The following is a 24,374-nucleotide window of genomic DNA, read 5'->3' on the forward strand; positions in this document are numbered from 1 at the left end:
CCCCTTTTCTGCTTTTCTGGAGGTCAAGAACCCCCCACCCCCTTCTCTCCGTGTCTCTACTCTCTCTTTTCTCTGGGTTTGTCTCCTTTACTATGGGCAAGCTTCCACCCTCCATTCCCCCCTTCTTCTCCCTTAGCCTGTGTTCTTAAAAACCTAAAACCTCTTCAACAAACAACTGACCTAAAACCTAAATGCCTTATTTTCTTCTGCAATGCCGCTTGACCCCAATACAAACTCGACAGTGGCTCCAAATAGCCAGAAAATAGCACTTTCAATTTTTCCGTCCTACAAGATCTAAATAATTCCTGTCGTAAAATAGGCAAACGGTCTGAGGTGCCTGACGTCCAGGCATTCTTTTACACATCGGTCCCTCCCTAGTTTCTGTTCCCAATGCAACTCGTCCCAAATCTTCCTTCTTTCCCTCCCGCCTGTCCCCGCAGTCCCAACCCCAAGCGTCGCTGAGTCTTTCTAACATTTCCTTTTCTACAGACCCATCTGACCTCTCCCCTCCTCGCCAGGCCGAGCTAGGTCCCAATTCTTCCTCAGCCTCTGCTCCTCCACCCTATAATCCTTTTATCACCTCCCCTCCTCACACCAGGTTTGGCTTACAGTTTCATTCCGAGACTAGCCCTCCCCCACCTGCCCAGCAATTTCCTCTTAAAAAGTCGGCTAGAGCTAAAGGCACAATCAAGGTTAATGCTCCTTTTTCTTTATCCCAAATCAGATAGCGTTTAGGCTCTTTTCCAACAAATATAAAAACCCAGCCCAGTTCATGGCTCGTTTAGCAGCAACCCTGAGATGCCTTACAGCCCTAGACCCTAAAAGGTCAAAAGGCCATCTTCTTCTCAATATACATTTTGTTACCCAATCTGCTCCTGACATTAAATAAAACTCAAAAATTAAATTCCAGCCCTCAAACCCCACAACAGGACTTAATTAACCTCACCTTCAAGGTGTACAATAATAGAGTAGAGGCAGCCAAGTAGCAACATATTTCTGAGTTGCAATTCCTTGCCTCCACTGTGAGACAAACCCCAGCCACATCTCCAGCACACAAAAAGTTCCAAATGCCTAAACCGCAGTGGCCAGGCATTCTTCCAGGTCCACCTCCCCCAGAAGCTTGCTATAAGTGCCAGAAATCTGGCCACCAGGCCAAGGAATGCCCACAGCCCAGAATTCCTCCTAAGCTGCGTCCCATCTGTGCGGGACCCCACTGAAAATCAGACAGTTCAACTCACCTGGCAGCCACTCCCAGAGCCCCTAGAACTCTGGCCCAAGGCTCTCTGACTCCTTCCCAGATCTTCTCGGCTTAGCGGCTGAAGACTGACACTGCCCGATTACCTCAGAAGCCCCCTAGACCATCACAGACGCCGAGCTTCGGGTAACTCTCACAGTGGAAGGAGAAATTTGAACTAAGATAGAAAGGCTCATGGCAGGCCCTCGGAACCTACATCAGGGATGGACCTTTTCTGCTGTCCAGAGTCTCCTGTTGTTGTTCTTAAGATCACCAGACTGGACCCTTTGGATACTGACAGCAGCTCAGCTTGGGCCCAGCACTATTCACAATGGCAAGGACTTGGAACCAACCCAAATGCCCATCAATTATAGACTGGGTAAAGAAAATGTGGCACATATACATCATGGAATACTGTGCAGCCATAATAAAGGATGAGTTCATCTTCTTTGCAGGGACATGGATGAAACTGGAAACCATCATTCTCAGCAAAGTAACACAAGAAGAGAAAACCAAACACCACATGTTCTCACTCATAAGTGGGATTTGAACAATGAGAAGACATGGACACAGGGAGGGGAACATCACACACTGAGGCCTGTTGAGGGGTGGACGGCTGGGGGAGGGATAGCATTAGGAGAAATACCTAATGCAAATGACGAATTGATGGGTGCAGCAAACCAACACGGGACATGTACATGTATGTAACAAACCTGCACGTTGTGCATATGTACCCCAGAACTTAAAGTATAATAATAATAAAAAAGAATGGATCATATGATCAAAGAAATAAAGATACATAACATTAAAAAATTTTTGAGCCATCATTTTAGGTAAATAAATGATTTATGATAACCTGGAATTCTATTTCATAATATCAAGTGTTCTAAATCTTTAACATATTTGATAGGCTTCCCAAAATCAAACTTCAACTTCAAAATTGTCTTTCCTGACTCCTAACTTTTGGCTGCTACAGAGGGCCCCTGAAGCATCCAAAAGAGAAATAAACAGGATTATCTCAAATGTTTAGTTACACAGCATTGTCAAAATAAAAATTATGTTTAACTTCTTCAGGTTATATTTTAGTATATCATATTAAAATACATTCCAAAATTGTACTGGATTTCTAAAATTCTAATGTCTGAGTATATGCTACCAATCATAATTAGAATTACTATGTTAAGTTATTGTAAACCACAATAATAACCAAATTTCTTTGTTAATCCTGTTTTTGACTATAACTACCCTGGACATTTTGTTATTCAGAGACAACGTTGTCTTGTTTTGATCCTTTTCAAAAGACAGTTTATAATCAGCTACAGGACTTTGACAGGTGCTCTTAAAGGTTTCTGATAACTTGGGAGATTGTGACATTGGAATAGAAGAAAACAATATAGGATTCATGAAGAGCTGAACTGCAGAATAAGAGTTAACAGAATGGACTGAACTAATAGAAAACTGAAGTAATCCTTTTTAATTTTTTGCTTAAAACGTTGCTGATCCTTTTGTTTTTTCAAAGCAAGGAAAACTTTTATTTTCAGCTATTTACAACTTTTAACAATTGAGTAAGGTATACACCTGTGAACAAAATTTGGAGCATATTTGTTTCTCTCTGCCTGGTTTCTCCAAAATTTGGAAGCTAGATGTGAATATTCTTAACTTACAGCAATATAATGTTCTGCATAAGTGCAATAAGAATCCATTTTCTTTTGCAACAAGATGCAACTGGAGAAACTGGTTCTTTTACCAAGGCTTTTACTAAAAGGGTGTGGTTCCCTTTAGGGAATCAAACTTGACTTGCAGAGGCAATAAAACTTGCAAGTTTTCCCTTAGGAAAACTTGCCTCATGCCTTGTCTACACAATCTCCGTACAGGTTTGGTGAGTTAGAAATGTCACTTTCTAACAGGGCTAGGAGCCCCAAGTCATCTTGGGCCCTCAAGAAGAGACAAATGTACCCAATTCATAGGTATTTAAGAGTACAAACCCATGGCTGGGCTGGGCTTTAAAAAGTCTCAACTGAGATTCCTTAGAGAACAGGGTTTCATCAGAGCCAATTTTTAAAAGCCTATGTGAAAATAATTATTCTTGCTGCACTTTATGCAAATAATCAGGCCAAGTATGAGACTAAATTCAGTTTTGCAAACAATTCAGTCCTATCATGACTTGTTTTAACAAAAATGAGGACTGGAGAGAGAGCAATTATGTTTCAAAACTTATCATACACTTGTCATTATATTCTAGTCTCATTATTAGTAGTTTTTAAGTTTTTGTCTGCATTTTAGACTAACCCTGCTTATTCCTGGGAACTAACCAGTGATCTCTGGCTGCAGTTCAGAAGAGACAAAAGGGATGGGTAATGTAAAAATATGGATCAATTTTTAAGTTCTGGGCAATCATTCTGCAAATCCTGCCAGGTGACAGGAGTAAATAGGGTGTCTATAACCCAGCAGTTTCGTTTTTGGGAAAATAAGACCAAAGGAGCTAACCAAAGCCAAGCCCATGCACCCAAATCTTAGCAGGCATAACCATAGCCCTCAGTTATCTGGCTGTGTCAGCAGCCTCAGGATTTTGGAGCTGCCCTTAACCTCCCTGTTTTGTTTTGTTTTGATACATGTCCTCTTTTTTTCTTTTTTTTTTTTTTTTCCAAGATGGAGTCTTGCTTGCTCTGTCACCCAGACTGGAGTGCGATGGTGCAATTTCAGCTCACTGCAACCTCCGCCTCCTGGGTTCAAGCAATTCTCCTGCCTCAGCCTCCTAAGTAGCTGGGATTACAGGAATATGCCACCATGCCCAGCTAATTTTTTGTATTTTTAGTAGAGATGGGTTTTGTTTTGTTTTTTTTTTGAGATGGAGTCTTGCTCTGTCACCCAGGCTGGAGTGCAGTGGCGCGATCTTGGCTCACTGCAAGCTCTACCTCCCAGGTTCATGCCATTCTCCTGCCGCAGCCTCCCGAGTAGCTGGGACTACAGGCACCCACAACCACACCTGGCTGATTTTTTGTATTTTTAGTAGAGACGGGGTTTGACCCATGTCAGCCAGGATGGTCTCGATCTCCTGACCTCGTGATCTGCCCGCCTCGGCCTCCCAAAATGCTGGGATTACAGGTGTGAGCCACTGCGCCTGGCCAAGATGGGGTTTCACCATGATGGCCAGGCTGGTCTCAAATGCCTGACCTTATGATCTGCCCATCTCAGGCTCCCAAAGTGCTTGGATTACGGGCATGAGCCACCGTGCCTGGCCTGATATATGTCTTCTAATATGTTTCTTCTTGCCTTCAGGCTATTAAACTCCAAACTGTAATGCAACCGCAGCTTTGGACAATGGCTCCCTTTTACCCGGGACCCTTAAATAGGCCTCTGAGGGAGATCTGACTGCCATCTTCCCAAAACAGCGCCCCCTGTCGCAGGAAGCAGTTAAGATCAGTCTTCATTTCTATTCTAATGGCAGTTAGATGTACCTCCTCAGAGATGGGAATGGATAGCAGCAGGAGGCAGAAAAACACCTAGGCAGGCAGGGACACATACCTGGTGAAACCCCACCTCCAAGCCAAAGACAATTTAAAGCTTGAGAACCGAGTTACAAGTCAAATCCATGAACCAAATTAAGAACCTGTCTTCCAGTTTGGCATGCTTTCCTCTGATTTACCCCTACCCCTCATCTACTTTACATATACCTACCCCTTCCCTAATGGGTTTTTTACAGTCATGCCCACCTTTAATTCATGCCTTTGTTTTAATCTTTTTTTGCATATTCACAAACCAATCAGCACGTACTCCCCTATTCTGAGCCCATAAAAGCCCTGGACTCAGCCGCACTGGGAAAAAACCACCCAACTTCAGGTGGGGAACCACCCCCATGTCCTGCCTCCATTGAGAGCTGTTCTCTCGCTCAATACAATTCTTTTCTGCCCTCCTCACCATTCAATTGTCAGAGTATGCACATTCTTCTTGGACGCAGGACAAGAACTTGGGGACCGTTTTATGTGGGTACGAGCTATAACACAGTGGGGCTGGGGCCCAGGCTGGGTGGGTTGAGGGGCAGGCCACCTCCTAGGGGCAGGTAGTGTGCCTCACCAAAGCCTGGGAGGGAGCATCACCAGCCAGAGGTCCCCAGCTGGCAAAGTGATCGAGAAAAATCCTGCATCAACATCAGACAAAATAGCCTCCAGTTATTTAAAGACGTTTGAACTGAGTTTTTTGTGCTTGAGTGTGAAAGAGGCCTGGCAAATACAAAGCAAAAATCTGTCAACACAAATGTCAGGCCTCTGAGCCCAAGTTAAGCCATCATATCCCCTGTGACCTGGACATACACATCCAGATGGCCGGTTCCTGCCTTAACTGATGACATTCCACCACAAAAGAAGTGAAAATGGCCTGTTCCTGCCTTAACTGATGACACTGTCTTGTGAAATTCCTTCTCCTGGCTCATTCTGGCTCAAAAGCTCCCCCACTGAGTACCTTGTGACCCCCACTCCTGCCCATCAGAGAACAACCCCCCTTTGACTATAATTTTACTTTACTTACCCAAATCTTATAAAATGGCCCCACCCCTATCTCCCTTTGCTGACTCTCTTTTCAGACTCAGCCCGCCTGCACCCAGGTGATTAAAAGCTTTATTGCTCATACAAAGCCTGTTTGGTGGTCTCTTCACACAGACCGAGTGAAAACCATTGCATCTCTGAAAGGATTAACAAAATAAAATAAGTATTTGGTTATTCTGCTCCTCCTTAGTTGGTTTACCCAATGAGCTTCTCCCTTGTAAACCAAAAATAAAATTCGGCTGGGGCAGTGGCTCAGGCCTGTAGTCCCACCACTTTGGGAGGCGAGGTGGGCGAATCATTTGAAGTCGGTAGTTCAAGACCAGCCTGACCAACAGGGTGAAAACCCACCTCTACTAAAATTACAAAAATTAACCGGGTGTGGTGGCACATACCTGCAATCACAGCTACTCGGGAGGCTGAGGTTGGAGAATCACTTCAACCCAGGAGATGGAGGTTGCAGTGAGCTGAGATCATGCCACTACACTCCAGCCTGGGCAACAGAGTGAGACTCTTGTCTCAAAAAATATATATATTCTAAACCTTCCAACCAACTGAATGGACCCCTCCGTTTGGCCAAGAGCATTCCAAAGTTAACCTGAGAAACTAGTTCAGGCCACGATGGGAAGGTGGGGTCAGACATGTCTCATTATTCTCTCCTCCCTTCTGGAATTCAGGTATAGCCGACCAGCAATTAACATTAACATAGAGACTTTACGTCTGACAAAACAGACTGTTTGTAGCCTAAGATACCAACTTGACAAGGAGCAGGCTCTGCAAGAAACTAAAGATTTTATCTCAAAATATATTTCTTGACATATTTTGAAATGGCCCTGCAAAGCTGTCTCTTGTGGGGAAAATCTACATTCTATAGAGAATCCTCTTCCCTTTCCAAGTACTTTCCCTGATTCAGAAGGGAATTAACTAACTCTGGCACCTTTTTAAAGTCTGATAAGAAACATTTACAAGGTTGGGCGCAGTGGCTCATGTCTGTAATCCCAGAACTTTGGGAGGCGGAGGACTCCCAAACTCTGTAAAATATTTGAAGAGATTTATTCTGAGCCAAATATGAGTGACCATGGTCCCGTGACACAGCCCTCAGGAGGTCCTGAGAACATGTGCCCAAGGTGATTGGGGCACAGCTTGGTTTTATATGTTTTAGGGAGGCATGAGACATCAATCAAATACATTTAAGAAATACATTGGTTTAGTCCTGAAAGGTAGGACAATTCAAAGTTGGGGCTTCCAGGCTACAGGTAAATTTAAACATTTTCTGATTTACAATTGGTTGAGTTTATCTAAAGACCTGAGATCACAGAAAGGAAATGTTCAGGTTAAGATAAAGGATTGTGGAGATCAAGGTTTTTTTTGAAGTTTTATTGTGGCTGCCCTCAGAGACAACAGATAACAAACTTTCCTATTCAGATCTTTAAAAGGTGCTAGACTTTAAGTTAATCTTTTTAAGATTGGGAGGGCCTGGAAGTAAAAGATCTAGCTATGTTAATAGAGATTCTTTAATGATGCAAATTTTCCCCCACAAAAGACAGATTTGCGGGGCCATTTCAAGATATGGCAAAGAAACATGTTTTGGGGTAAAATATTTTGCCTTTTCTTCCTTGTCATGTAGTGTTATTCCAGAGTCAGGGTGAAAAGTAAGTCTTGATATATAGGGTTAAATAAAACCCATCTGATGAGAATTTATGGTTTGTAGGGCATGACTCCCCAGAATTCTTAGATAGGAATTTGGGCAAGATAAAAAAATCAGAATTTACTCCTCAGTAGCATCACATGACAGATAGCAGGTCCTGAAATAAATTGAAGTGTTTTACTCCAAAACATATTTTTTTGACATATTTTGAACTGGCCCTGCAAAGCTATTTCTTCCAGGGAAAATCTATATTCTGTAGAGGATCCCCTTCCCTTTCCAGATTTTTCCTTTTAAGGTCTGACACCTTTTCAGGTCTGATAAGAGACATTTACCATCTGTTCTCTCTGAAGTCTGCTACGTGGGGCCTTTATCTGTGTAATAAGAACCTTGGTCCCCACAACCCCTTGTCTTAACCCAGACACTCCTTTCAATTGATCCTGGGTCTTGAGATAGTAACTTAACTCTTTCAACCAATTGCCAGTCAGAAAATCTTTGACTCTCCTATAACCTGAAAGCCCCCTCCTGCCACAAGTTTCCCAACCCCCCTATATTATGTCTTAAAGTTGTCCTGCCTTTTCAGACCAAAGCAGTGTATGCTTTACATGTACTGAGTGATGTCTGCCTGCAACTTCTGTTCCCCTAAAAATGTATACAATCAAGCTATAACCCAACCACCTTGGGCACATGTTTTCAGGACCTCTTGAGACTGTGCCTCAGGCCTTGGTCACTCACATTTGGCTCGGAATAAATCTCTTGAAATATTTTACAGAGTTTGAGTCTTTTTTTTAATCAACAGTTCAAATAAATTTTTAAAACTTTTAATGTGCCCAAATTTATCTTTTAACATTACCAGTCTCAGTTTGTGAAAGTCTAGAGTTCTCCCTGTCCATGTCTGTAAATTCTTGAGGCTCATAGTCTCATTTATTGTCCCCCCACCCCACCACCACTCAGACTCTTTATGTGCAAAGTATATCTCTATTGCCACAAACTCTCATAAAAAATTCATCCTTTCCTCCAATTTTCACAAAAGCACAACACGTAAAAGATTCAGTATCCAATAATCTCTCTTTTTTTTGCAAACTTTACTGAAGGTTTGGGTTATAAGGAGCGCTCACGTTGTGAACAGTCTTTGCAATCTTCTGCTTCCTCCCCTTCCCCTTCGCTCTACAAAGTGAATTCCTCTCCTAGCTTCCTGTAAAGCTGTTCTGAGCCTTCCCTAGAGATCTCTCCTTCCACCCCAGCAGCATTTCAAAGCACTTACTCCAGATAAAAACTATGTTTTTGCTAAATAAATCCTGGTGAATAGGATGCCCTCATATCACTACACAAGTAATTACCTGAATCAAAGTACCCTTTAAACAAAGAAGGCAAATGTATATGGAGAAAAATTACGCTTCAGTGGAATATTATGTATTGTTTAGAGCACAACTTTTCAGCGTATCTGATTCTGATTCACTGTCTTTGAGCTATTTTACAACTCTGTAAATTGCAGATAAATGGTAACAACGCACATAATTCTTACCTATACATGTGCAAATAAATCTGTCAGGTAGAAGGGCAACCCTCCCTGATTCCCAAGGAAAGAGCCAGTTTTACAGCCTTTGCAAATTTTTCTGAATTCCTGTTTTTTCACTTCTCCTTTGAACTGGCTGTAATATCTTTACTGGTTCCCTCATTTAATTAATGTACTAAATAAAATTTTTGACACGTTGTTGTAGCTGCGTGAGAGTCATTATTTTACCTTTTTTGAGAATTATCTTTCCAGCATATCAAAAAGGGTTCTAGGGTAGGAAATGATAGCACACTCAAAAGCGAAATTGATTAATTGATAAAGGGACTATTTACAGGAGTGTGGGCAGAATTAAACCTCCAGGGCTGGTGAGCACCCAATCAGTAACAGGGAAAAATCAGTACTATCTCTAGGGATACTGGACAAAGGTAGGAAGCTGTGGCCACACTCAGAGGAACACAAATTATAGCTTGGAAGAAAAGAATCAGGGGGAAAAAATATCATGACTTTTCTTTCCTTTTGTCTTCCGAACCTCATGAAGCCAGAGGGTACTGGGGACAAGGTGACACAGTCTAGCTTGTTTTCTATTGCTTTTTCCATTCCTTTCAGTCACATCAGTCCAACATGGATCACAAATTCTCAGTGAATTTACAGGGGCTGGCTCATGTCTGCTATGTAAAAATTTTTTTATAGAAGCTTACAGTACGATTATACTTTATATCTACATGTGTGTCAGTCTGTTAGTGGTGCTGTAACAAAATATTTCAGTCTGGGTAATTTATAAATGACAGAAATTAGTTTTCTTACAGTTCTAGAGGCTGGGAAGTTCAAGATCAAGATGCCAGAATTCAGTGTCTCGTAAGGGCTTTCTTGCTGTGTCCTCATGTAACCATCCAATAGGTTTTTCTTGCCTGCTGCCCAGATAGAGCCAATTTATCAAGACAAAGAGTTTAGTGCATGTGGAGCTGGCTAAACAGAAGATGAGTTTTATTACTACTCAAATCAACCTCCCGAAAATTCAGGGGCTAGAGTTTTTTTTAAAGATAGTTTGGCAGACAGCAAGCTAGAGAATGGGGAATGCTGATTGGTTGGGTCAGGAATAAAATTATAGGGAGTCATAGCTGTCATCTTATGCTGAGTCAGTTTCTGGGTGGGGGCCACAAGACCAGATGTGTCATTTTACTTATCTGTGTGGTTCTAGCTGGTCCATTGGAATTCAGGATTTGAAAAATAACTCAAACACCAATGTTAGGTTTTATAATAGCAATGTTATCTATAGGAGCAATTGTGGAGGTTGGTGATCTTGTGGACTCTGGCTGCATGACTCCTGAGCTATAATTTCTAATCTTCTAGTTAATTTGTTAGTTTATTTTTTGAGACAAAGTCTCGCTCTGTCACACAGGCAGAAATGCAGTGGCAGGATCTTGGCTCACTGCAAACTACACTTCCTGGGCTGAAGTGATGCTCCCCACGAAGCACTACAGGCATGTGCCACCATGCCCAGCTAATTTTGTTCATTTTTTGTAGAGACAAGGTCTACGTTGCCCAGGCTGGTCTCGAACTCCTAGACTTATGCAATCCTCCCAATTTGGCCTCCCAAAGTGCTGGGATTACAGGCGTGAGCCATTATGCCCTGCCTAATCTGTTAGTTTAACAAAGGTGGTCTGGTCCCCAGGAAAGCTGGGGATTTGTTTCATGGAGGAGCTGTTATCATCTTTGTTTCAAAGTTAATATATAATCTAAATTCCTCCCAAAGTTAGTTTGGCCTATGCCCATGAATAAATAACGGCAGCTTGGAAGTGAGAAGCAGATGGAGTTAGTTAGGTCAGATCTCTTTCACTGTCAAAATTTTCTCACTGTTACAATTTTTCAAAGGCAGTTTCACTCACATGGTAGAAGAGATGGTAGGAACAGACTTACACCCTCAGGCCCTTTTATAAGGCTCTGCCCTCATGACTTAATTCCCTCCTAAAGGCCCCACCTCTTAATACTATCATATTGATAATTAAGTGTCAACACAGAAATTTTAGGGGACACATTCAGACCATAACAACAGAGAAGTAATACAGCTCTTTACTAAAGTCCTTAAAGGTTCTCTCCAGTTTCTGGACCCTAAGTCTTTGACTAAGCAGCAAAAGTTGACACCATTTAATATGTGTTTTTATATGCACATTCTCTGTATATTGGTTGAAGCATGGTGAATATACTTTGGAGAAAGGAAAAAGCACTTTATACAACAGTTGATTCCTTCCTGAGGGAAAAAAATCTTGCTAAAATAGTCTCAAGGTTTCTGCTGGGCCTTTGTACTTTCACGCAAATTGATGTTCAGCTGAGCATCTTGACATGCTCAGGCAGAAAGCAGCAAAATTGCAAACAGGGATTAAGGGAGCTGAATAATGCTGTGCATGATAAAGTGACAAGACTTTGGAGCTCAGGGAATAATCTAGAAGGAAGGAGATTAGAAAGGAGGAGGCAACCTGAGAGGCTGGAGTAGAGCTGTGGAAATGTTTGAGGGACTATTTTAAGAATGTGTAATATTCAACTTGAAATTGTTTTCTTCTTTCCAACTTAGGTCCCGCAGAAGAAGGGTGGGAAGAAGAAGGGGGCCATTCAGCCATCAATGAGGTGGTGACACCATCAACATTCCCAAGCACATCCCATTGAAATGGACTTCAAGAAGTGCGCCCCTCGGGCACTCAGCAAAGATATCTGGAAATTTGCCAAGAAAGAGATTGGAACTCCAGATGCACACACTGATACCAGGTTTGACGAAGCTGTCTGGGCCAAAAGAATAATGTCCCGTATGGTATCCACGTGTGGTTGTCCAGAAAAACATAATGCGGATGCAGATTCACTGAAATGTGAAAGGAAAATATCATGGGCCCCAAAATCACTGAGCTAAAGGGAAAATTCAAGCTGGGAACTGCTCAAGGCAAACCTGACTCCCATTCTATTCAAAGTCATCCCTCTGCTGAGACAGATGCATATCTGATTGCCTCCTTGGGAAAGGTTTATCAGAAACTCCAAAGACTGCAACCATTTGTCTCTCACCTACTTATAACCTGGAAGCCTTCCTCCCTGCTTCAAGTTGTCCCACCTTTCTGGCAGGAACCAATGTACTTCTTACATATAGACTGATGTCTCCTGTCTCCCTGTATAAAACCAAGCTGTGCACCCACCACCTTGGGCACGTGTCCTCAGGACTTCCTGAGGCTGTGTCACAGGCACGCGTCCTCAACCTTGTCAAGATAAACTTTATACATTAACTGAGACTTGTCTCAAACTTTCAGGGTTCACAAAACTATGTACCCGTTACACTTTCTAAAACCAACAGTTAGTGTGGGAGAAGAACTGCTGATACTCGAATACATCGAATAAAGTTATAAAACCGCCAAAACCCGTTTTCTCTCAAACTTTTGGTAAAATGTGCTTCAGGGAAAACACAGGTTAGTAGTTCTGATAAAATCTTAATAAAAAAATAATTTTAAAAAGCAATAATGGTAAAAATAAATCCCATTTATTATCTGGTATGCCCCCGGCATTGTGCTAACACAGATAGCTCTACTACCCATGTCACAGCAACTGAGACAGATATTATGCTCCTTTTTCAGGTAAAGAGACGGAGGCTCAGAGAGGTTAAACAGCTCACTCAAAGGCACACAGCCAGTACATGGCAGTACATCTCTTCTCCTGTGGCCGCCGTTGCGGTGATACTATTTAGGGCCACACGTCCCAGTGTTCAGCATTCGTATTTACGTACCACTGTTCGGCAAGCGGGGACTCCTGAAGCTCTCTGACCCTGGAAAATGTGTGGCTTGCGTCACAGAGGAGCGTTTCTGGAACGCGCTCGCAGCACCACACCGCGGTGTGTGCAAGCGGAACGCCGCCCTGTCTTTGAGCCTTTTGGCTGAGACTGGGAGGGCAGAGAAAGCAGGAGGTGGGATTTGTTTCAAAAGGGTGCGGGAAGGGGACGCTCCACACCGCCTCGCCTCTTAGTGTCCCCAGTCCCGTCACCCGACGTGTACGGGGACGGCCGACACGCGCACCCCACACCTCGGCGGCTGGGGCGGGATCTGGGCGCGGGCTGCGGCCTGGCGCGTGCTCCGCATCTCCTTCCCCGCGAGGCTGGGCGGGACTGCAGCGAGGGGGTGGGCCCCGCGAGCGCCCGCCCCTCTTCTCTCCCCGCCTCCTTCCCGCTCCGCGTCCCGCCCAGCGGCGCAGGGGGCCGGGCTCCGGCGAAAGGGTGGGGGCCGCGCCGGTGACAGCCGTCCCCCGCCCCTGCTGCCCGCCACGTCCCTCACGTACCACTCGGCAGACGCGCGGGGAAACCTGGCGCCCGGGTTGTGGCTTCTCTAGCGGGACTCGGCATGAGGCTGGCGCGGCTACTTCGCGGAGCCGCTTTGGCCGGCCCGGGCCCGGGGCTGGGCACCGCTGGCCCCAGCCGCAGCTTCAGCTCGGACTCGGGCTCCAGCCCGGCGTCCGAGCGCGGCGTTCCGGGCCAGGTGGACTTCTACGCGCGCTTCTCGCCGTCCCCGCTCTCCATGAAGCAGTTCCTGGACTTCGGTGAGTGCGGCCCGGACCTCGGGCCTTTGTGCGCGGTCCCGGGCGGGGAGCTGCGGCCGCTGCCCCAGGCCCGGTCGGCGCCGGCTAGCTCTCGCCTGAGGCGCACCCCTCCTCCTCAGCGTTTCCGCCCCCAGCGCCTTAGGTGTTTCCTTCCTCCCTCCGAGGTGCCGGCGCTGGCTGGCGGCGTAAATAACGGTGGGCGTGTGGCTTTGACGGTATTGTTGAAAACAAACCAGCTGGGCCGCCGAATGACCTCCCGCCTGCCGGCGCACGTGTGCAGGTGCGCGCTCGGCCAGGCCCCTTCCGAGGAGTCGGGCCCGGGTGGGAGGCCGAGCGTGCGCACCCCCGAGAATCGCGTTTGGATTCCGCGCAGTGATGATGAATGCCCAGTTTTGCATATGATGATTTCATAGAATTGGCGTGATAATAGGGAAGGCAGATTATAACTGGCCCAGGGTTTCTTAGAATGTTTTCCTTGCCAGTGGCTTAAAACTGCACCAACAGCACATTTCTTCATCAGCAAGTAAGTCTTGAGCACGTGTTGAGTGCATGAGGACAAGATGCTGTGAAGTTTACCACATTATCTTGGTTTTCTCTAGAAGCTGTTCAACAAATTGCAGAAGGAATTGCATAATTAGGCGTTTTAACTTTTACATCCCACTTCCCATGTGAAGGCAGTGAGGGGAAAAGGGAAAACCTTAATTCATAAACTTTGAGTACAAAGGTTATCTTCTGCATTGTGACTTCTGTATTGAATGATACCTGCATGGTTGGCAACTTTGTCTTAAAACTGTGGTAGTGGCATAATTTTTGGCTCAAAGCCTTAGGTTTTTGTTTTTACTTTAAAAAGACCCTAGTTTGAGGAAGGGGCGAATTTGGTGGTATTCATAAGTATGCCATAAAACTTTTACAAGCTGTTTTCCTTTAATATCTTAATTTCTACTGTTGACAATCTAGTTTTTGCTAACGTTTTCTCTGCTAAAGCAGCAAGAATAGTAAGTTTAAAATGCATTACTGGAATAATAAGACCTTTTAGTTTAATTTTAAATGGAGCTGTTTGCCAAAGGACATTCTACAACGATTCTACTTAGGGAGTGATATGGGATCCTGATATGGGAGTGTAGAGGGGTCAGGAGACTTTCCAGTAACCACACAATTGAATAGGACCTACTTGAAGATGGTGCCGACAGGCAGTGGTGAATTTTGCTTTCTGTTGCTTGAAAGCTTTCCTCTGCACTTTTTTTTCCCGTGTGTGTGTGTGTGTGTGTGTGTGTGTGTGTGTATGTATATATACGTATATATGTATATATTTTTTTAATAGAAATGGGGTCTCACTATGTTGCCCAGGCTGGTCTCAAACTCCTGGGCTCAAGCCGTCCTCCCACCTCCGCCTCCCAAAGTGGTGACAGGTGTGAGCCACCACGCCCGGACTGCACTTACTCTGCTTATGGTAATTAGCATTAGTGGTTCTATATGGAATCAGTGAGTCTTCCTATGCAAACATCAAAATTTTCCTCTTTCTTTTGAGACAGGGTTTTACTCTGTCACCCAGGCTGGAGTGCAGTGGTGTTATCATAGCTCACTGTAACCTCAAATTTCTGCCTGAGCCTCCCAAGGCTAGAACTACAGGCAAGCACCACCATGCCCAGCTATTTTTTATTTTCTATAAATATGAGGTCTCATTGTGTTGCCCAGGCTGGTCTTGAACCCCTCAAGCCTGGGCCTTGCAAAGTGCTAGGATTATAGGCATGAACCACTGTGCCTGGCCCCCTGCTTTTAATTTATTTTTTTTTTGAGGCTAGTCAAGTAAAGCAGTGGGAGTGGAGAAGGAACAAAGAAATCTGTAACCGGTTGTGATCAGTTAGTTGTAAATACCACTGCATTCGGACCGGCTTAAAGTTTCTGTTTCTTAGACAGGCATTTACTCTTTTTAAACCTAGAGTTAGAAAACAGATTTTCTAAATGATAGCAGCAACAGAGTGTACAGGATAGACTTTTCCAGGTTCTGCTGTTAATTTTATAAAGCCTTGCTCAGACATGCCCAGGTTACCTAACTTCTAAAATGGGTGATCACTTTAAGGATGCAAATTAGGGAGACAAGAGTATCGTAATTGCTGTACAGAGCCATTGGAATGTCAGTAATTGGAAGGTCATAAATCTGGAGACTGGGTTATCTCATCCCTCACCTCCCACAGGCAGGGATATCTTTGCCTCCTATTCCCTGCCCCATCGTGGTGATTCTGTCCCTCTGGCCTTGCCAGATAACTTCCTCTCTATTTCTGTCTGCCTCTTGCCTTCTGTTTCCTTATGGCTTTTACTTACTGCTTTACCCATCATGTTTGGTTTCAGGATCAGTGAATGCTTGTGAAAAGACCTCATTTATGTTTCTGCGGCAAGAGCTGCCTGTCAGACTGGCAAATATAATGAAAGAAATAAGTCTTCTTCCAGATAATCTTCTCAGGACACCATCCGTTCAATTGGTACAAAGCTGGTAAGATTCTCATCTTGTGTTTGCAATTCGATGGAGTTGTGGACTTTATGCAAGGTTACAGCAAATGCTTTTTTTACTCTTCGGTGGAATCTTTTTTTTTTTTTTTTTTTTTTTTTGAGACAGAGTCTTGCTCTGTCGCCCAGGTGGAGTGCAGTGGCACGATCTCGCCTAACTGCAAGCTCCGCCTCCTGGGTTCAAGCAATTCTCCTGCCTCAGCCTCCCGAGTGACTGGGATTACAGGCACCTGCCACCACGCCCAGCTAATTTTTGTATTTTTAATAGAGACGGGGTTTCACCATGTTGGCCAGGATGATCTCGGTCTCCTGACCTCATGATCCGCCCACCTCGGCCTCCCAAAGTGCTGGGATTACAGGCGTGAGCCACCGTGCCCGACCAGAATCTTAAGGTAGTAGCAGTATTCTTTTTTTGGCTGGGGGTGGGTGGGGAACAATGTATTTGGGCTTGTGCCCTGAATTGTGGACTCCACAACTCCTTGATTTTGAGAAAACCAATCAGAACTGCACTGAAATACAGATGCTAAATTTAGGATTTATGTTAATATATCTTCAAGGATGTTGTAAGAAAAATGTCTACAATTTGTTGATGACTAGGTATTTATGTATATTGCCTTTAATCCCTTCAACAACCTTGCACAGTGGGTATGATTCTCTCCATTTTATTCATTGTTATTATTTTTATTTACTTTTTTTTTTTTTTGAAATGGAGTCTTGCTCTGTTGCTCAGGCTGGAGTGCAATGGCATGATCTTGGCTCACTGCAACCTCTGTCTCCTGGGTTCAAGCGATTCTCCTGCCTTAGCCTCCAGAGTAGCTGGGATTACAGGCACCTGCCACCATGCCTGGCTAATTTTTGTATTTTTAGTAGAGACAGAGGTTTCACCATGTTGGCCAGGCTGGTCTCAAACTCCTGACCTCAGGTGATCCTCTCACCTTGGCTTCCCAAAGTGCTGGGAATTACAGGCATGAGCCACTGCTCCTGGCCTTTTTACTTATTTTTTTGAGACAGGTTCTTACTCTGTCACCCAGGTTGGAGTGCAGTGGCGATCACAGCTCAGCTCACTGCAACCTCCACCTCCCTGGCTCAGGTGATCCTCCCACCTCAGCCTCCTGAGTAGCTGGGACCACAAGCACATGCCACGCCCAGCTAATTTTTGTATTTTTTTTAGCAGAGATGGGGTTTTTCCATGTTGCCTAGCCTGGCCTCAAACTCCAGAGGTCAAGGGATTTGCCCACCTGGGCCTCTCAAAGTGCAGGGATTGTGGGCATGAGTCATTGTGCCCAGCCTGTTTATTATTTTTTAAATTAATTTATTTTCTTTTTAGAGACAGGTCTCCATCACCCAGGCTAGAGTGCAGTAGTGTGATCATGGCTCACTGCAGTCTTGACCTCCTGGGCTCAAGAGATCCTCCTGCCTTAGCCTCCCGAGCAGCTGGGACCACAGCCATGTGCCACCATACCTGACCAATTCTTTTATTTTTTTGTAGAGATGGAGGTCTCACTTTTTTGCCCAGGCAGGTTGTGAACTCCTGGGCTCAAGCAGTCCTCTCACCTTGGCTTCCCAAAGTGTTGGGATTACAGACATGAGCCACTGCACCTGGCAGGTTAACTCTGTACAGATGAGGATGCTGAGGCACATAAAGGTTAAATCTTTTGCATAAGGCAGTACCATTGATAGTGGAGTTGGGATTCAAACCCCCATTTGTCCATCTCTGCTATACCATGCTATAGTCGGAATGATGAAATATATGAAAGGTATACGTATTTTTAATAAACCGTGTTTATTGAAGGGTATCTTTTTATAAATTACAAAAGTTAAAACGTTTATTTTTCTGTTTTAAAACAATTAGAAGTTTTTGGAATTGTGTAGAAAAAGTGTGATCTCTTCCCAAAGATAAGTAGAGATGTTAAGGGTATACACTCATGGAGCCACCTATATATAGCCTTCGTTAATGTTACTGATTTAAAAGTGTTGTTCTTTTAAGCACTATACGCTTCAAACAAATGAGTTGCCCAGAGTTAAGTCTTAAATGGAAAAGGTCTAGCTGCAGGGCATTTCCCAGTTATGATTCATGGAGATTCATTTCTTTTTGTAGGCATTATAGTGTATGGGAGAAGTTGATCTAATCTCAGTTTAAAACAGCAAAATATGACTGCTATTATATATGATAATCAGATGCTATCTAGTCCACGTATGGAATAGTTATAAGTGTGGATTAAATGGGAAGCATTTGTTTAGTAATTATGATGGGATATAAAGGAGAAAATATAATATTCCATGGAAGATTTTTCCTGTTTTTAAAAAATTCTTCATTAGACGTAGAATATGCTGCTTTTTGAAGCTTATCAGTCATGAAGTCTGATCGGTGCCTGTTGTAGGTACTCAAATATCTCTTGGATGGAGAGTGTAGTTGTTCTTGCCAATTAAGAGGAAATTAAGGGTTAAAGCAAAGCAGCAGCTGGTATCAGAATCCCTTAACTTTGGAATGCAGTAAGACATATTGCTTGTCAGAAACAGCTTTCCAAACCAACAGATGGAATTACAGGTTTTTAAAGCACTTTCATTGCTCCTAGATGCCTGCTAAGTTAGGGCAGTTGCAGATAAAGTGCTTACAGCCAAGTGGAGCAGATCCCTTACACTGTCGAAGAAAGTAATTCAGTGGTAACAAGTTATTTTTAGCTCCGGCCCCACAGTGCCATTGTACTTGCCTGCAAGACCATCAGAAAATCATTTGGCCTTCCTTATTTTGCTCATTCCTTAACAGATGCTTTGATACTTTGAATTGTTAGATAAATTTAAAATCTACATTTTTATTACTTTTGTGTTTTTTGTTCAAAGAACTACGTAGTAGATTATAGGCTTTCAATAAATACTTGTTAGTTGGACATAAATATGTAAAATTAAGGTTTTAAAGCACAGATATTTAAGATACAGTCTTAGAGCAAGAGAGGCTGTCATCCTTTTACTGATAATAAGACAAATTAAGTCATTTGCCCAAGATCACATAGTTACTGGTGACAGATCTCAGCATGATCGGTATATATACTCTAATGTACAGTGGTAAATTAAAAAAAATTAAAAGCCGTTTTAGAATGTAGAACTTAGAATAGAAAATCTTAAAATTCTTAAATTTGACCTATGCTTTTAGGAGAAAATGTGCACCTTTTACCATTTGTTCCCAGCACTTTGCTTGAATGTGCATGAGTGTAAAAATTCTACTTCAACCATAATTTATAGCCGTATTCTAAATTAAAAATTATAAAATGCTAAAAATAGCTTTTGAGCTAATTTTCATGATATTGAACTTTCAGAATATAAAAGAATGAACTTACCCTACTGATCTGCATTTTAGGTATATCCAGAGTCTTCAGGAGCTTCTTGATTTTAAGGACAAAAGTGCTGAGGATGCTAAAGCTATTTATGAGTAAGTTCACTATTTTGACCCTATTCTTAAACCTATTATTAGGTCACTTGGGGGAAATTGATTAACTTTTAGGTTGCTACTACTTTAGAACATGTGATATATGTGACTATAGCAGCTCATACAGGCAGGACAAACAACAATCAGTAAATTTGACTAGGCATAAGAAATACTTCATGTTCCTCTTTAACAAAAGACAAAGTTCAGGTATGATGATCAATGGAAATGTAGGTGTGGCCTCAGTGCCAGTTGGACTGTTCACCTGGAGGGTGCATGCTCCTTCTAATGGACAACCACCTTCAGCCCCAGCTGATCTTTGCCATATGAAAATACTGCCCATATCATCTGATTGTTTTCTGATTTGAAAGGAAAGCTACAAGTCTAGATTTGTAATGTAAAATCTCTCACTTTTGAAAGATTGGCAACTAATTAAAACATTTTTTAAAACACAGAAGGCCTATAAAAACATGGTTGCAGGTCTCTAGTTTATGCTGTATGGCCTGTAAGATGATGTAAGTAATATGACAAATTTAATAACCCATATTCCAGAATTGGTAAACCAAAGTATTTGGCTTATGCAGCTACCTGTTTATTGCAGTGAAGGGTACTGAGAATGTAATGACCATCACTTGTCCTCAGTTAGTTACACATGTTTTTTGGACTGTCTTTAAAGTGAACAGTAACACTTCATTTTTTTAAACATGATTTTAATCTGAAAATAACTTCAGCAAGAGTTTACTCCTTGCCTAGGTATTGAGCAGACTTTACATGAATGATGTTTTTTAATCTTTAAAACAATTCATTGAAATAATGCTGTTTGTGCACAAAGAGGGTAAGTAGCTTAAGGTTACATAGTTAGCAAATGGTGGAATCCAAGCAGTCTTACTTTAAAAGTAAACATTATGTTATAGGTAGAGCCTTCTGAAAACAGTCATTCAGAGCTGTGGAAAATAAGTAGTCAAGCAGAATAATACAGATTTGTGTTTCTTTGAAGCAGAAAGAAATAAATTAATAAAGGAGTGACTAGAATGATGAGTTGTTTGTTGTTTTCAAAGAGTTTCCTTGTTTGTATTCTGGTTTAACAGTTGTGTTTTGAAGCTCATTACTAACTAGGAATTCCAAAAATGTTTTAAGCCGTGGAAACATCATTGGAATAAGTTAATAGTACTCAGGATGATGACTTTGAATAGGAAAGCACTCATTTGGAAGTGTAAATTCAGATGGGTTATGTTAGAAAATTGGTTTTGTTACTGCATAATTAAGACTTCTTGGGCAGGGCACGGTAGCTCACGCCTGTAATCCCCGCACTTTGGGAGGTTGAGGCAGGCGGATCATCTGAGGTCGGGAGTTCGAGACCAGCCTGACCAACATGGAGAAACCCTGTCTGTACTAAAAATACAAAATCAGCCAGGCGTGGTGGTGCATGCCTGTAATCCCAGCTACTCAGGAAGGCTGAGGCAGTAGAATTGCTTGAACTCAGGAGGTGGAGGTTGCAGTGAGCCGAGATCGCGCCATTGCACTTCAGCCTGGGCAACAAGAGCAAAATTCCATCTCAAAAAAAAAAAAAAAAACTTATTTTCTCTTTTAGTTCTTTAACCATGCAATGTCTTCTAAGTGACAGAGATGGGAAGGCTAGATGATTTGAAGATTTGTCTTTTAATACAATTGTTTACTTTTCCTCTCCCATTTTATAAACTCATAGGATGAGTGAAATGAGAATTCTTTTCTGTTTTTCTGTCCTAAGTGTTTCCTTCTCTCTCTTTGAACCCTAGGGAATAGTTCCAAAACAGGCAGGCTTTATTGGCTCATTCATCTTGATTCCTTGCAGAGCAGAGCAGGTGTTCTCTAGAGGCGAGTGCTTTGTCTTCTCCTATGCAGAATGTCTCCGGAATACCATCCTCTTAGCCAGTGCTCAGATGATCTTAGTTGATAGCAGTTAAAACCATTAACATTTTTTGGATTATGTTTTGTGGCAGCCTTACTCTTAGGAAGCCAAGAAAAGAATTAAATCTTGAAAGTTTTATTTTGGAGGTCCATATACTTTCATAGATTTGGTATATTTATGATCTGAAATACATTTAAGTAAGTATAGGAAAACATGAACTGATCTCCCTTTTACTAAATTACGGATTTTTTGTCTAGCATAGTTGGTTAAACTTATATTTTTGTATTAAGTTTACTTGTCAAAATATTTGGCTGTTTTGACAGATGGGTTTGTTTAGCTTTACAGATACTGTGATACGCATCAGAAACCGACACAATGATGTCATTCCCACAATGGCCCAGGGTGTGATTGAATACAAGGAGAGCTTTGGGGTGGATCCTGTCACCAGCCAGAATGTTCAGTACTTTTTGGATCGATTCTACATGAGTCGCATTTCAATTAGAATGTTACTCAATCAGCACTGTAAGTGTCCTGAGTCAAGAGAAGAAGCTAAATGAGATGTGTTGGCATATTTTAAATTTATTTAGGAAACTTCCCTTTAGGTAGAAAATTTAGTTTTTTATCTTTTGGCTAATTAAGAAAAGTAAATAGACTGCCATCAAGAAAGGTGTTTTTATTGAATGTAAAATACTATGTTTATCCTAAAGGAAAATATTTGTTCTTTTTGGTACAATTTAAACAGTATTCAGATTTGGAAAAGAGCATTAGGTGGTTTAGCTTATTTTATTGGTTTTTTCCTTTTTGGATAGCTTTATTGTTTGGTGGAAAAGGCAAAGGAAGTCCATCTCATCGAAAGCACATTGGAAGCATAAATCCAAACTGCAATGTAGTTGAAGTTATTAAAGGTAAATACTGACATTTCTTCTTTCAAAAAAGATACAAAAATCAAAATTATTGTTATTTCTTACTATTAAAACATCTATTTGTATCATGAGATAAAATGGTAGGCACAAATGCATGGGTTTGAAAATAACCTTATAGTATTATTTGTGCATTATGTATAGTATGACTATTTTATTGATAGAATTATTTGTTAGGCAAAGTTTGGTGATACTATAGAGGATATCTTTTTTGTTTTGTTTTGTTTTGTTTGAGACAGAGTCTCACTCTGTTGCCCAGGCTGGAGTGCAGTGGTGTGATCTCAGCTCACTGCAGCCTCTGCCTCCTGAGTTCAAGCGATTGTCTTGCCTCAGCCTCCTCAGTAGCTGGGATTACAGATGCTCAACACTACGCCTGGCTAGTTTTTGTATCTTTAGTGCAGACAGGGTTTTACCATGTTGGCCAGGCTGGTCTGGAAACTCCTGCCTGCCTGCCTGCCTCGGCCTCCCAAAGAGCTGGGATTACAGGCGTGAGCCACTGAGCCCAGCTGAGGGTATCTTTCACTTAAAAAAGAATTGAAGTCCCTACTGCCCTGTTTCTAATTCCTAACACTATGAGCAGTAATTCGTAACAATTTGGTTTGAATCATTTCACACTTTTTTCTATTTATACCACTTGTACACATACACAATTGATGTTGGTCTTACATTGTTGTTTTTAGAAAATGGGGTGCTCTATGTTTTTTTCTACAAGTTTACAGACATCTTGCTGTTCAATACATCTGGATATACTCCAAGGTTTTGAATGGCTCTATGGAATGTATCAGTATGTGTTAATTCATTCTCCTGTTGATGCACACTTAGGTTGTTTTAATTTTTTTCTGTTACCACCAATACCAGCAGTACTGCCGTGAACATCCTTAAATACGTGCTCACTTTTGCTAGTATTTCAGAGGGTGAGATTCCTAGAATTAAAAACATTTAAATGCATATAAAATTTTGGTATCTCCAGAAAGGTTTCAAACAATGGATAAGAGTGTTTCCTAACCAACTCTTAAGTTTTGTTACATAGATAGCAAATGTTTTCTCCAACCTGTTATTTTTCTTTTTTACATTGTTGTTGTTAGTGTCTTTTTAGCATACAGACTTTTACATTTTTTTTGTAGTTATATTTGTCATTCATTGTTTATAGCTATTCAGCTTTGTCATGTCACACTTAGACTTTCCCTGGGCCAGGGACAGTGGCTCATGCCTATAATCCCAGCACTTTGGGAGGCTGAGGCGAGTGGATCACCTGAGGTCAGGAGTTCGAGACCAGCCTGGCCAACATGGTGGAACCCCATCTGTACTGAAAATACAAAAATTAGCTGGGCGTGGTGACCCGCGCCTACCTGGTCCCAGCTACTTCGGAGGCTGAGGCAGGAGAATCACTTGAACCAGGGAGGTGGAGGCTGCAGTGAGCCGAGATAGCACCACCACACTCCAGCCTGGTTGACTGAGACTCCATCGCAAAGAAAAAAAAAAAAGGAAAGGCTTTCCCTGGTTGGGGGCAGTGGTTCATGCCTGTAATCCTAGCACCAAGGCAGGAGGATGGCTTGAGCCCAGGAGTTGGAGACAAACCTGAGCAATATAGCAAGACCATGTCTCTACCCAAAAAAAAAAAAAAAAAAGCAAAGACTTTCACCAAACTATCAAAGTATATTTTCTTCTCTAGAGAGTTTAAGACTTTGATTTGTCAATACTATTGCCATCTTTACGCATGAAAGCACGAAAGAGAAGTGTATTTATTAAATCCTTTTTTGTTTTGTTTTGATTCACACTAGATGGCTATGAAAATGCTAGGCGTCTGTGTGATTTGTATTATATTAACTCTCCCGAACTAGAACTTGAAGAACTAAATGGTAAGCCTGATGTTGTCTTTTTCTCAATAATTAGTGATTTGATTACTTGATAAGGGATAAGAATTTAAATGTTTTAATGGAAGATGACTTTTTCATCAACTTCTTTGGCTATGAAGGCTAAAGGATAGTAATCATGTAAAAAATGTATCTATAAACATGTAATTGAGTCAGATTCTTTACGAAAAGATTTGGCTTTTTGTGCCTCATTTTCTTTATTTTTAATTGATAACTTTGATTCTTTGCTTATTTTTTATTTTCTGTTTAGTCATAGAAAATGATGCCAAGAAA

At 42.2% G+C, this 24,374-nt stretch overlaps 1 protein-coding gene and 1 long non-coding RNA gene across 6 annotated transcripts in view; one reads left to right on the top strand and one right to left on the bottom strand.

The window, feature by feature from the left end:
• LOC115832523 overlaps positions 1 to 13,794 on the bottom strand; it is a 58,537-nt gene extending 44,743 nt beyond the window's left edge. Inside the window, exon 1 of the long non-coding RNA XR_004028043.1 lies at positions 13,236 to 13,794. This is a non-coding gene — a long non-coding RNA (uncharacterized LOC115832523). The remainder of the gene's footprint in view (positions 1 to 13,235) is intronic.
• PDK1 (pyruvate dehydrogenase kinase 1) overlaps positions 13,117 to 24,374 on the top strand; it is a 119,575-nt gene continuing 108,317 nt past the window's right edge. For 4 of the 5 annotated variants that reach the window (XR_004028042.1, XR_004028041.1, XR_001114329.2 and 1 more), the window contains exons 1-6: positions 13,117 to 13,493; positions 15,843 to 15,984; positions 19,354 to 19,425; positions 21,645 to 21,829; positions 22,117 to 22,212; positions 24,009 to 24,086. Coding sequence is in view for 2 of the 5 variants with exons in the window: in XM_003253717.3 (XP_003253765.1) it covers positions 13,298 to 13,493; positions 15,843 to 15,984; positions 19,354 to 19,425; positions 21,645 to 21,829; positions 22,117 to 22,212; positions 24,009 to 24,086 (769 nt within the window). In the remaining 3 variants the exon portion in view is untranslated. The remainder of the gene's footprint in view (positions 13,494 to 15,842; positions 15,985 to 19,353; positions 19,426 to 21,644; positions 21,830 to 22,116; positions 22,213 to 24,008; positions 24,087 to 24,374) is intronic. The other variant, XM_030804142.1, reaches the window with a different exon arrangement.

This window comes from Nomascus leucogenys, chromosome 22a (assembly GCF_006542625.1).
Source record: "Nomascus leucogenys isolate Asia chromosome 22a, Asia_NLE_v1, whole genome shotgun sequence".
Taxonomy (NCBI): Eukaryota; Metazoa; Chordata; class Mammalia; order Primates; family Hylobatidae; genus Nomascus; species Nomascus leucogenys.